Raw genomic sequence first — 13,660 nt, 5'->3', positions numbered from 1 at the left:
AATGAATCTCCAGATGGTTCTCGACCCCAGCCTCAGAGCTGCCCTTGCCTACGCCAAGTGGATCAGAGAAGAGAGTGTCTGCCCAAGTTGCAGATTCACGAGCAAAGTAGATTTGTTGCTTGGGCCATAGGTTTGGGGATGGTTTGTTACACAGCAATAGAGAACTGAAAAAGAAGTCTTGCAGGTAAAACACGTTTGATTTTCCCTATGAAATGCAAAAGCTCTTATAGCCATCCCAGAGGAATGTTAGTGAAATAAACATGCTCATGGGATGACACGGGCAAAAATATTGGGTTGGCCAAAAAGTTCGTTCGGATTTTCTGTACCATCTTATGGAGAAGCCTGAATGAACTTTGTGGCCAACCCGATACTTTCGCCTGCTCTACAGCTAAAATATCCATCCTCTCATACTTCACCATTGCAAGCAATAACATTTGTTTTCTGGTATAATAGTTTTACATAGTCATTGTAGAAAAGTCAGGGAACTAAGAACTAAAATAGTTGATGAAAATTGTTTGACTCCTAGCATTTACAACTGTTAATAATTTAGTCTTTTTCCCTTTAGTTTTTTTTTCTACACATAGAAATGTATTTTATAAAACATGGGTCATATTTGCACAGTAGTACTGATCTTGGCCCATCATTCAGTAATCTTGTTTTGAGCTCTTTGTCAGGCACCCAGCTGAACACTGGAAAAAGGGAGATGGGAAGCAGGGTTTCCAATCTTGGCGTGACTGTACCTCACTTTGGGTCACTAGTGAGATACTGAAATTTTCTCCCTAGGGGTGGCCAGGTGTGGCCTGGTGAGCGTTCTGAGTACCTGCTGCTTTGGTGCCAGGGGTTAGGAGGCATTCCCTCCTCCACTCTTACCTCAGGGAAGAAAGGCTTGGGGATGCCTGGTGGGCACAGCCCCCAAACTCTGCCCCTTGTAGGTGATGTGCCTTTTGAGTGGTGCCTGGGGGATAGCTCGTATTCCACATGTATGTTACTCCAAAGTGCTTCCTTAGAGATCCACTGTGCAACACAGAGCCTGTAGTTAACAATATGGTTTTGTGTCCTTGAAAATTTGTTAAGAGGGTAAACCTTATGTGCAGTGTTCTCATCAAAAAAATCGCCAAAACAAAAACCAAAGGGACACAAGGAAACCTTTGGAGGTGATGGAAATGTTTATTACCTTGATTGTGGTGATAGTATCATGGGTGTTTGCACATGTCCAAGTGCATCAAATTGTGTACATTAAATCCGTGCAGTTTTTTGTATATCAATTGTACCTCAATAAAGCTGTTTTTTTTTAAAAAAAAAGCTCTTTCTCATTTGGAGGCACTTAAATGAAAAAGTCGAATTGCATTCAAAATCCATTCTCATGAACATGAGAATTTTCAACATTATGCTTGAATCATAAATGAAAGAAAAGGAAGAGCTATTAGAGTCTTTAAATTTAATGTGAACTGTGGTCAATTTTAGCATGTAAAACGGTTGCTGACATTTTTTAATACCTATTCATGTAAAGTGTCTTGTTGATGTAGAGTGTTAAGAATTTTAAATCTCTTTTTTTGGTGTATGTGTGTGAAATAATGTCACATAAAGTGCTCACAAATGACAAAAAAAGCAAATCTAGTCACCATCACCAGGTCAGGAAGGGTAGCGTCCTGTGGTGTATTTGAAGGGGTCCATCAGTTGCCATTTCAAGCATTAAATCTGATGTAAAAAGGGCCATTTATAAAACCGAATAAAACTGTTTAGTAGCGATGTTAAAAAGATTCTATTTGATCACTTTATTTAAAAACATAATATTTTCCCTAATTAAAAAAAAATATATATATATATATATTTTTTTTCCACTAGGCCTCTACACATGCTCAGAACCCCTGGCAGGACCTCTGCGGGCCCTACATGCCTGCATGCCAAGGGCTGGTCCTGGGTTTCAGGCACCCACAGCCAGGTGGTGCAGACCTGCCCTGGGTCAGCAGTCCCTGAGGCAGTCAGAACAGAGTGCGTCCCAGTAGGGGCAGATCAGTGTTTATAAGATTCTTCTCAAGGCTTGGCTGACGTAACAGCCATCCTTAGGGCAGTGACGGCTGTACTTGTTTTTACCCTCTTGTTAAAAAGGCTGATTTATTTCTTTATTTTCAAGCTTCTTTTTCTTTTCTTTCTTGTGCTTAACAGAAAAAGCCAGAGCCCCCGAAGTGGCGCTGGTATCTTACCACCAGGAGAGCCACGAGTTTGTCTCCCTTGATTGTTCTTTTTTCGGTTTGCTTATTTGTTTTTAGTATGTTTTGGAAACATTTCTTTTCAGTGAGTGAAATTCAGCTTCCCCTTCCCCGCGCTCCCTGCGGGCGCCTCCCTCACCCAGCCCTTTGCGACCACTGGGTGCCACCCGCAGCCTTGGGGACGCGTAGGTGTCATCCGGAGGCGCTCGGCTCCCCCCACCCCCAGTCTGTCCCCCGCCGCGAGCGGCTCCAGTCTGGGCACTTCTGGGGGACGAGAAAGGAACCGCCAGACGGTACTGAAACTTTTCCCGGTGCCGTTCCCTCGGGGACCACAAGGTCCCTGGGCTCCCTGGGAGCGGGCGGCAAAGTCAGAGTTGATCCGAGGGTCCACTCCTCGTCCCGGGAGGCGCTCAGCTCCCGGTCTTGGAGCCCCGGGTAGTGGAGAGCGGGTCGACGTCCCCGGGACGCGCCGACACCTGTGGCCTCTGGCCGGGCGGGCGGTCCCCAAGCCCCAGCGCCTCCTTAAAGCCGCGGCTCCGCCCCGCCCGCCGCCCTCCCCCGCCCCCGCCCACGGTTCCACCCAACCTCCGGGTCCCCGCCGTCTTGGCGAAGTGTCGCAGAGTCGCGAGTCGGCGAGCAACGCGCTGTCAGCCCACTCCCCGCGTCCCCGGATCCACCGCGGCCATGGCCAGCGAGAAGCTGGCGAGCAAACTGCAGCAGCGACTGCATTGGGAGGAGGTGGACGGAGGGCTCCAGCCTGCGCCCCGAGCCGCCCCAGTCCCCGAGCCCCAGCCGCAGCCATCCGCCTGGGCGCCCACCACCAGAGCCGACGCCGAGCTGAGCGCGCAGCTGAACCGACGGCTGGTTATCAACGAGGGCGCGGCGCGACCCCGCCGCTGCAAGGTCTTCCATCCCTACTCCGAGTTCCCGGAGTTCAGCCGCCGTCTCATCAAGGACCTGGAGAGCATGTTCAAACTGTAAGCTCTCCGCCGCGTCCTGCGCCGTGCGCCCCCGGGGACCCTGAGCCCGGGAGGGAGAGGGAGGTGGCGGTGGGTTGGTCTTTCTGGCTGGGAGTCCCGGGCCCCGCTTGTGGGGGGGGGCACAGGATGGGATAGTGCAGGGATTCCAGGAGTGTCTTTAGCATTTAACCCCACGCCCCCCAGATCCAGCGCGCCCCGACCGATCCCGGCGCGGTGCGGGGGATCCAGCGGGGCTGGGACACCGAGAGCAGGAGCCGCCGTTCTCCGTGACCGAGGTCAGAAGCTCCCCTCGGGCAGCCGAGCCCGAGTCCGGGGCTCCCGGGTCCGGACGGCGGGTCCCGCCCCCTCTGCGGGCCCGCTCCGAGATTTGCCCAGGGCGCAACTTCTAGGAAACGGAGACGCGCCGCGCCTCACCTGCCAACTTTAACTTTATCTCCCGAGGGAGAAATTAGCCTCGTTGTCCTTTATCTTTTAAAACAAAGGAGGAAACTTATCCTTGGCTGCCGCGCGGGGTTGGATGTACCAACAGAGCCTGAGAACCGGGAGTTTGTTAAACTCTTCACGAAAGATCAGTACGTTCCTGGAGCGAGCACGTTCAGGGAGCCTCTTGGGAGCGTCGCCTTGGCTGTTGTCCCCCTTCTTGCCTCTTGGGCAGGAGGCGCCCTTCCGGAACCGGACAAGGCAGGTGGCAGCTGGTCCGGCGGGGGCTCATTCCGGTCCTGCCGTGTCAGCCCCCTCGGGCGGTGGAGGCAGCGTAGAGAGACCCCCGGTAGTCGACCTTGTAGCTTGGCAGCTCCCTGGGCCTCAGTTTCTTCATCTAGAGAGTGGGGGAAGTAATCGTCCCTGCCTTTTAAGGCCATAAAGTATTTTGCACACCGTAAGCTCCTAACTGAGCTATTAATATTAGTTCCAGAATTGGGCCAAGACCGGAAAAATGCCTGGGGGAGCGGAGGCCGCCGGCCAGGTCATGCTTGGGGCGGTTTAAAATGCGCTTGGAATGTGTTTGTCCTCCCGCGTGGAGGTTCTATTTAAAGGCGCTCTGGCCGGCGCTGTGTGGCGGGAGCCTGGGCCCCTTCCTGAGGCTGGGCTGTTGTCCAGCCCCAGCCCCTGCGCGGAGGTCAGCAGAGGCTGGTGCCCAGAGCCTCCGCATCCTCTCCGCTTCCCTGACACCCTGATTTCCGCGTCCCTGGCTTCCAGGCACTGATCTCTGGTGTTAACACCCGATAGGTATAATTTGGGCCATTAAGGAAGGCTGAGTTGAAGCAAAAGAATGCACTGGGGCAGAGACAGAAAAGTGAATGGTGCGTCACAGCCCCTTTGATTTATTTGGGGTTATGCCTTTCCTGGCATACTGCTCCCCCTCTGGCTGCTCCCAGGTCCCAGCACTTCCTCCCAGTCCAGCTGGCTTCAGAGAGGGCATCTTGGGGACCTTCTTCTTCCAATCACTTTGGGGTGATTCAGATTTCTTTCATTTATTTTTATTACTATTATTTTTTTCTGCAGAACAATCGTTGAAAGGATGTTTGTTTGTTTGTTTGTTGGCTGCCTAAGAGTAATAAAGGGAGTCCACCCAATCAGAGGGCCTTGGGAGACCAAGCAAGGTGGCGTTGGCGAGGAAACAGATACCGGAAGAGGGTCAAGCTAAAGGGAAGGCAGTGTGTGGTCTGGGGTCCCACAGAGCTGGCAGCCCAGCCTGAGCACGAGACTTCTTCCTCCAGAGCTACTGTGTCAGTCACAAGTCTAGGTTGGGTTTTCTGTCACTTGCAACCAAAATTGGCATAAACAAAAAAGGGAGTAATGGGTTCATAAAACTAAAAAAGGACTGGTGTCAGGTATGGCTGGATCAGGGAGCTCAAATGATGCCATCAGAGCTTAATTTCTTTTTCTTAAGCCAGCTTCCTCCCTGTGTTGTCCCCATTCTCAGGTGGCTTATCCCTGGTGGTGGCAGTGTGGCCACAGTAGCTCCAGCAAGTCCAGTGGGAAGAGTAACCACAGCAAAGACCTTACTGTGTGTGTGTCTTTTGTAGCTTTACTATTGCTTCTTATTGGCTCTGAACCAACTGCTGTGGCCAGGGCAGCCCGCTGCTCTGGTTGGCCAGGCCTGAGCCACATGCCCTACCCCTGCAGAGACTAGCAGGGGGACTGGCAGTGGGGCTCTTGCTGAGGAGGGGGGATCTGTGCTGCTCAATGTGAAGGACCTTCACAGCTCCATCCCGGACCTGACTGTGGGCAGACTCAGGCCTTCAGCCTCCAGTGTCCTGAGGCAGGACTGGCAGCTCCGGTCATCAGGCAGTGGCATCTGAGGCATGAGTAATTGCAAAGAATCCTTCCTGGGGATTTCCCCCCATGTCCTAGAAGGCAGGGGAGGCAAGACTGATCCAGTTACAGTCGGCCAAGTGGTGGCTGGAGACACCAGTGTGGCAGGAGGAGCCTCACAGGCGTAGGGTCAGACAGGGCCTAGGACCTGTGACCCTGGGCAGGCTACATGGTCCCTCGAAGCCTTAGTTTCTTGCTGGTAGGAGTACCACCTTCCCATGAGGGGCAGGTAGCTGCTGTGGCTGCCAGGGGCAGGGGCCACTCGGGGAATGATATTTCCCCCAACAGTGGTTTGGAAAGGCCCCCCCACCCCTTAAACCTAGTATCAAGACCCAATTATTTTGGGACTTCCCTGGTGGGCCAGTGGTTGAGATGCTACGCTTCCACTGCAGGGGACACAGGTTCCATCCGTGGTCAGGGAACTAAGGTCCCACATGCTATACAATGCAGCCAAAAAAAAAAAAAAAAAGAGACCCAATTATCCATCATGAGTTTGAGGAAGGTGGGGCTATAGCCCCCTCATTCCAGGGTCATTAGCTGTGATCAAGGGCAAGTTGCTTAACCACTTCTGTCTTTTCATCTGTAAAACGGGGGCAACCCTTTCTTTCAAGGGTTTGGTGAGAACTGAGTGAGAGGAGGGGGTGGCCAGTGCCAAGTCAGCATGTGACGTGGAACAGGGGCCTTTTGCTGAAGGCTGTCCCCCCCCCCTTAGCTCCAGGCCCCATGTCCATGTGTAGAACCCTTCCCGCCCTGCCGAGCCTTCAGGCTGCCATGCTACCCACACCCGGTCCCCCCCTGAGCTTCCAGACTCAGCCTCCTCCAGCTGAGCCCGATGGGGTTCCCCTCAGGTGCTTCCACCCAGTTTCCTCACCTGGGAGGCAGCTGAAACTTTGCTCTCCCCACCCCACCAGGGTCAGGGACTCCCCAGTCCGGGAGATTTTGTCACTTGGGCATCTCTGACACAACTCTGCTTTTAGTCCTCATCCATCCTTGTTGCCTGGCACGTGGCCGTGACTCTCATCTCATCTCATCTCATGGAGGGCCCCCTATGGTCGCTAAGTCAGACCAGCCCCCCTGCCACCCCCTGGTCTCTCTGCCGTCCTCCTACCCTGAGCTCCCTCCAGGCGGCCAGCTGGCTCCAGGATCCTCTCTGCCGATCTCGCCAGCCCTGGGGGCTGCCTGCACCCACTGCCCTTGCCCAGGCTGCGGTAGGCTGTGGGCCCCCTCCTACCCGGGAAGGCTGCTGTGGGGCTTGGCATTTGGGGATTTGCCACCCGTTGACCTGGCAGTACCACCTGTCCTGTAGCTGGTCCTCCACAGCTGATGAGCTGATGAGGTCCCAGCTTTGCTCACAGCCTAGCCCAGCTTTTCTGCTGGCCCTCTTTCATATTTTCCTCTTCCTGCTGTCCTACTTGACTTTTAAAAAATACGGCATGACTTAAACAAAATTTAAAAAAAAAACCAAAACTACATCTGGGCAGGTCCTCTTGAAAACCTAATTTTTGCTCACATCCCCCTCCCCACGCACACTCTTGCATCGAAACTTTTCTGAGCACGCTTTGGCCACTCTCTGAGGGCTGGGCAAGCGGATCCCTTTGTGGTGCCTCTTCTTCCTGGAGAAGCCCTGGGCATGCCCACCCCTCCCCGACTCGTCTCCCTGCCCTGTGGGTGTGTCACTCTGCCCTCACCCTGTCCGGTCAGCAGCTGCTCGTTGCCACACATCTGCCCCCAACTGAAATGTGTCTTTTTCTTTTTCCTTTGTTTTTTATGCATAAATTGAAAAAAATCATGTGAAAAACCTCAACTTGTTTTTCATGCTTTCCACATTCTATCCATTGCAGAAGCAGTGTGTGAGTCTGTTAAGAGCATGAACTTGGACCCAGGCTTCCTGGGTTCAGACCCCAACTCTACCACTTGCTACTTGGAAGGTTACTTTGGGAAGGTTACTACTGAAAAGCTCTGTGCCTCGGTTTCCCCTTATGTCAAGTGGGGATAGAAAAGTACCTGCCTTGTGAGTTTATTGTGGGGATTAAATAAATTCAGTATATGAAGCAGTTAGCGCAATGCTTGGCCCGTGCGTGGTGAGACCAGTAAGTTTCAGGCACTAATTTTCACAGCCATAATTTTGGTGGATGTGCAAATTGTATGTTGTCCTTTTTGTTAAATAATTTACAAACACTTTGCAATGTCTGGTTTCTCCTTTGAAGCTGATTTCACCTGCAGCTTGAGCTGTGGAGTGGGGATGTGGCCGCTTGGTGGGTAATTGGTCCCCCTGGGACTGCCCCCAGGGCTCTGTTGAGGGGACTTACTCGTTCTACTTCTGGGTGAGTGGATGAGTGTCCTAGGGCTGCTGTAACAAGGAGCACAAGCTGGTGGTTTAAAACAAGAGAGATGTATTCTCTTACCGTTCTGGAGGCTGGACTCTGAAATCAAGGTATCAGAAGGGCCATGCTTGCTCCAAAGCCTCTAGGGAAGAACCCTTCCATGCCTCTTCTAGCTTCTGATGGTTGCCAGCAATTCTCGGCATCCCTGGCTTGCAAACGCGTCACTCTAGTCCCTGTCTTGATAGTCACATGGTGTTCTCCCTGTGTGTGTGTGTGTGTGTTCACATAGCCTGCTTGTAAAGACACTAGTCCTTGGATTTAGGGCCCACCCTAATCCAGTATGACTTCTTTTTTTTGGCCATGCTGCGTGGCTTGCAGGATCTTAGTTCCCTGACGAGGGATCGAACCTGGGCCACGGCAGTGAAAATGCTGAGTCCTGACCACCAGACCGCCAGGGAATTCCACAGAATGACATTTTAATTCAATTTATTATATCTGCAAAGATCCTATTTCCAAATAGGTCACATTCTGAAGTTCTAGATGGCTGTGAATTTTTGGGGTGGGGGGACCCTCTTCAACCCATTACTGCCCCTGGGCAGAGGTGCTCTGTCTATGTGCATCATGACATGTCAGAATCTTAACCACTTTAGATTGTTTAGGTGATTTAGGAGGTCTGAGATGTAACCAAAGCCAGAATGATTCCTACCCTCAAGAGAAGGGGGATCAGTCTTCTCAAAGCCTAACCCTATTTCAAATGGAGTTGCCATCTAACTACAAAAAACAATACCAATAGAAAGCCCCCAGCTTGTGCCAGGAGTGCACTTACTTTCAGCAAGAATTTCACTTTTAATCTGTTTCTAGATCCAGATTCTGATGTCGCCTTAGAGTTCACTCAGAACCTGACTTGACCAGAACAAAGTACGCCTGTTCTTTTTGCCCGGGGCTATATAGATTTATGCAGACACTGCAAAACGTGCTTTGATCTTTGCAGTTTGATCTTCCTATTTAAAAGTATTTCACTTAGGGATCTCTTACATTTTCAAGGTTTAAGAAACCCTGGATCCTTTCCAGCCTGTGAACACATCAGCTTCTTGGAGTGGGGGGGCGGGGGGGTCATTTATTTGCCTTTGTATTGTTGGGACCTACTACAAATGAGCCTGGTGTGTTGTAGAAGAGAGAGAATTTTCTAATGAGTGTGGGAAGCCAGAGGCGTCACCAGAGAAAGTTCCCTCTCCGTTTCCAAGAGTGTTACTGGATAGGCTGGGCCAAGAGAATAGTGGCCTGATTTTAAACGAAGAGTGAGAAGGCCCCAGAGAAACTGACTCTACCGTGTGTGTCCAGGGCTGTAATACGAGCTGGTGGAGCGGTGAAGGTTAGACAGGAAATTTTAATTACCTTGGGCTTATCCAGAGGCCCCTTTCAAAGGGAGGTAATGAGGGCAGCCACTTAAGGGTGGACCCAAATACAGCATCTTAAAATGCAGCTGTGATGTTCTTGCAGCATAGTAAAAGCTTGTGTTTCAATGCCCCAGAGAGAGGGTGGGGAGAGGAGCCTTTGGCTGTGGGAAAGTTGTCTTTTTATCAGAATCGGAAATGATGACATCATGGATGCCCTGCCAGGACTTGACTCCCCATCACTGCTGAACCCCGAAAAGGCAGGGCTGCCCTGGAACTCTTCATTTCTCATCTCCCCCACCCCCAGTTTCTTCTTCTCCTCCCTAGACTTTTCTCTGAGGGAGGGAGGAAGGGGTGTGGACTTGGAGGGCTGGGAATTTGCCAAAGGGGTGAAGGGAGCCCCGTTAAGGAGGTTTACTGGGGAGGTGGATCTGTATCTGTATCTTTTGAGTGAATTGCCTTATACACAGGGAAAGGTGGATGGAAGTAACTGGAAGTTAGTTCAGTGATTTTTTCCCCCTTAGAGAAAGGCGAGGGCTTCTGACTCTCCTGATTGTGTCTTTAGTGCACGGTGACCCACCTTAGAGTTGAAATTCCCTCACCTGCACTGGATTTTGCACCTTTGACTGTTCTGCTTGAAGGTGGGGCAGGAGAACCCAGGGCTTGTCTGAATTCCTGGCGGGCAGTCAGCCAGAACCCAGGCCGGCTTCTGTTTGGGGCCTTGGTCTCCGGCAGAAAGACGCTGTAACTGGGAACTATTTCTTAGAGAGGTTTAAGCACTGGTTTTCTTTGCCCAGAGTGTGATGTCGGGGTGGCTGGAAGCAGGTGCCACTGTTTCTGGCAGTTTTATCTTGGCAGACAGTTTCCTTTCTCCTCATTCCTTGTTCCTTACCTCCTTTCTCTGGGAAGCCTCCTCCACTCTCCTTATTACAGAGCATCACATTTTGTGAGAATTCGAGTGACTTATTAAAATCTTACATAACGCAAAAAAAAAAAAAAGTCCTTTTTCCTTTCTCTCTTGCAAAATTAGTTAAGTGCCTAGTTTCAAAGCGTTAAGGTCCAGGGGACTCTAACTTTATTTATACTCTTAGCCCTGTGATACCTCCCCACCCCCCAGACTAACTAGTAAATAGAAATACCATCTTCCATTGAATTTGGGGGGCTTGGTGGACACAGGCTACATCATGTGTGGTTTCACGGCGTGGCTGAACCAGTGATCTCTAAGGATGTATCGAATGAATCAGGTCTCAGGCTCTGGAGCTAGTGGCCGCCAGGCCTGTCCGTGACTTGGGGAAAGAGATACTCCGTGTAGGATCCCAGCACACACGCTAGGTTTTACACAGCTTGCTATTATTAGCTTCCTGCTTCATGAATATCTGTGTATCAGGTGCACTCCTGCAGGCTCACACTCTGCAGCCTCCCCCTGCTTCTGTGTCCCTTCAGTGTTGGTGATTGAAGGGCTCCCCTGATCCTAAATGCTAGATGGTCCTTGGAAGGCCTACATACAGGGATATCTGAGTTGTTGGAGCGTGGACTGTGCCATCCTGCAGGATGAAACTCTACCTGTGCTCAGTGGCCTGCCAAGACGCAGACCCAAGTCCCGCACTGAATCCTTCCTTGGTTCCGAGGCCTCACGGACCTTCTGTGACCCCTTTCCCGGGGCTCCCGCCCCTGGGCTCCCGTGGCCAGCGCGGTGTGCACATTCGCTAATGTCTGCTCCTGGGATTCCATGATGATGAGAAGGATGAGCCTCTTTCTCACCTGCTGTCTATGAGCTGTTCATTCATCAGTTTTTTCATTCATTCGGTGAAGCACATGCCAGGTGCTGGTGTTATACAGATTGCTCTGGAGGGGTTTCTGCCCTCGAGAAGCTCTATGAACTCTGAACAATGGGCTGGATTTAACATGATGCTGCTTGACAGGGAAGGATGCAAATCCTGGAAAAGCCATCCACCACCCATGTATAAGAAACCCCGGGTAGCCTAGCAGACACTGTGAAGATGCTGCATTCAGGGCAGGGGGTCGTGGTCTTTCTGGACAAAGCCAGGGAGGAGCAGCCAGCCAGGACTGGGAAGGGGTTCAGGCCCTCGATGGATCAAAGGCCTTGGGGCCGAGGCTCCTGGAGCCAGAGGATGGGGGCTGAGAGTTTGAAGTCTGGTGGGGATCTGCTCGACCTCAGGGGGCAGAAGGTGGGTAATGAGGGTTCAGTGAAAGGAAGCCACGGCCTTGGTTCAGCGTAGAGAAGAAAGAACTTTCTCATGGTTGGAATTGTTGAGAGATAAAAAGAATGGTCTCAAAGGTGGTAAGCCCCTTTCTCTGGAATTCCATTGGAAGGTGTGGTCTGTCTTCGTGGAGTGAGAGTTTTGCAGCAAGGAAGGGTTGGGAGGCTCTTGGAAGGCTGGGGGTTAGGCTGTATGACGGTCAAAGTTCCTTCTGGGCCAGGGTTGGGCCAGCTTGGTCCGTAAAGGGCCAGGTAGTAAATCTATTTTGGCCTTGTGGGCCCTAGGTTCTCTGTTGCCACTGCTCAACTCTGCCACTGTGACCGAAAGTAGCTGCAGACAATACATCAAGGAACCTAAACTAACTGGCGACTGTGTCCGGGTAAGGCCTGGTGAGCAGGATCTGCCCGCAGGCCATAGTTTGCCGGCCCCTGTTCCAGGCAACTGCTTTGGAATCTTCTGAATCCTGAGCCCTGTGAGTCGTCGGTGGTCTTGCTCACCCCTTTCCTCACTTCTCGGCCTTTCTCCCTGTCAGTGGCCTGTGGCTTCACTGGCTGGGACAGACCTGGAGCCCCCAGGGGAAGAAGAGGCAGAAGCAGAAGTGGATGGCAGAGGGATCCCAGAGCTCTAGGACCCCAGAGTTGCTTCTGGAAGATTATTGCTTAAGTAGGAGCAACATATGTATCTGCTTCTCCTGCCACCTAAGAGGGCCGGGCAGCTGGTGCCCTGCAGCTGGGATCCCTGGGTGACACTCTGCACCCTGGAAGGGCTGCCTTGGTGTTACTTTCTCTGAGAGTTGGTCCAAGGTGTGTTTGAGCCGGGCTGTGGTCAGGAAGGGCTTAGGGACTTCCCTGGCGGTCCAGCGGTTAGGACTCTGTGCTTCCACTGCAGAGGGCACGGGTTTGATCCTTGGTCTGGGAACTAAGATCCCACAAGCTGCGTGGTGAGGCCAAAAACAAAAAACAAAGAACAAAAGCCCTCCAGATGTAAAGGAAAATGAAAACTAACTTGGTTGCACAGAGACCTTGGCCTTGGGTGTCTGCCTCCTTGAGCCCCGTGGCTAAAGCAGGTGTTCTTCATCTCAAGTCTTTGGACCCTCCCCCTTCTCCCTAGCCCCCCTTCCAAACTCCCTTATTCCCTTTATCATCATAAGTCAAGTGCCTCTGATTTCCTCTCCTTTTAGAAGGGTCTCCAGGTGGAGAGGCGGGAGTGCATGTGGCCAGCGCCATCTTTGGTGCACGTCACCTGCACTGATGACTCTCGTTCCTTTCAGTGCCTGCCTGATATTCTGCTGCTAATGGCCCTTCTCTCAGTGTGGAGGCCTTTGTACAAGTCGTGGGTGGGTAGGTGTGTGTGTTGGGGGGTGTCCAGGCCTGATTTTATTTTCTTTCAGTCTCCGCCTAGTTGCCCCCCGTGTTGCTGAATGAAGGTAAATTCTTTGATTTTGGAGGCGAGGACTGCGTGGTCTGTCTCCACACAAGGCTGCCTCTGGCTGACACTATGTCCTTAGCACTCTGCCAGCTCAGATCAGGTTTGCAGGAAGTAGAAGAATGTCGTTCAGGACTTATAAACTGTCACATGCCTAAGGCCGGCCCTGCTGCCCCTTCCTGGTCAGAATGGCAAGGGACCCCAGGGCTGATTGGGGGTTGATCCTAGCCTTGGGATTAGGCAACTCCCGGGGCCCCCCAGCCCCACCTGGCAATTCTCACTGAACACTGTGCCTGGGACCATGGTCCCCGGTCATCAACCCTCTACCAGCAAGATCTGGCTGCTGACAGGCTCAGCTCTGCGCCCTCAGGGACATGGTGAGCTCTGTCTCAGCCTTGGAGAGGTGCTGGCCCCTGATCCTGTGCAGCTCTGTCCATCTTGGCCTCAGTGACAGGGTCTCTGTCCCCTCCCTAAATGGTTCATACTCCCCCCACCCTTTCCTACAAGGGCCAACTTTATTGAGCACAGCCACTGCTAAGAGCCACTGCGTATAGAGCACCTACTGTGTGCAGGCACCGTTCTTGGCATTTACACATCGTAAGCACTGTGAGATGGTGCTTTCATCATCCCTCATTTTACTGATGGGGACCGTGGGACGAAGTTCAGACTCTTCACGCTGACCCTCAAGGCCGGTCACAGCTGGCTACTGCATTCTTCTCTCTCACTGGCTGCCCCAGCCCGACCCCATTCTCGCTGGGCTGTTGGCGCTCCACAGTCTCTCTCCCATAA

At 52.1% G+C, this 13,660-nt stretch overlaps 1 protein-coding gene across 2 annotated transcripts in view; it reads left to right on the top strand.

Moving 5' to 3' along the window:
• Nucleotides 1–2,813: 2,813 nt before the first annotated feature.
• Nucleotides 2,814–13,660, top strand: part of EFHD1 (EF-hand domain family member D1) — a 39,175-nt gene continuing 28,328 nt past the window's right edge. For both annotated transcript variants that reach the window (XM_060301734.1, XM_030865275.2), the window contains exon 1: nucleotides 2,814–3,187. In XM_060301734.1, the coding sequence (XP_060157717.1) occupies nucleotides 2,895–3,187 (293 nt within the window). In that variant the 5' untranslated portion in view covers nucleotides 2,814–2,894. The remainder of the gene's footprint in view (nucleotides 3,188–13,660) is intronic.

Source organism: Globicephala melas, chromosome 7 (assembly GCF_963455315.2).
Source record: "Globicephala melas chromosome 7, mGloMel1.2, whole genome shotgun sequence".
NCBI lineage: Eukaryota > Metazoa > Chordata > Mammalia > Artiodactyla > Delphinidae > Globicephala > Globicephala melas.
This window is presented reverse-complemented; position numbering and strand designations above follow the sequence as displayed.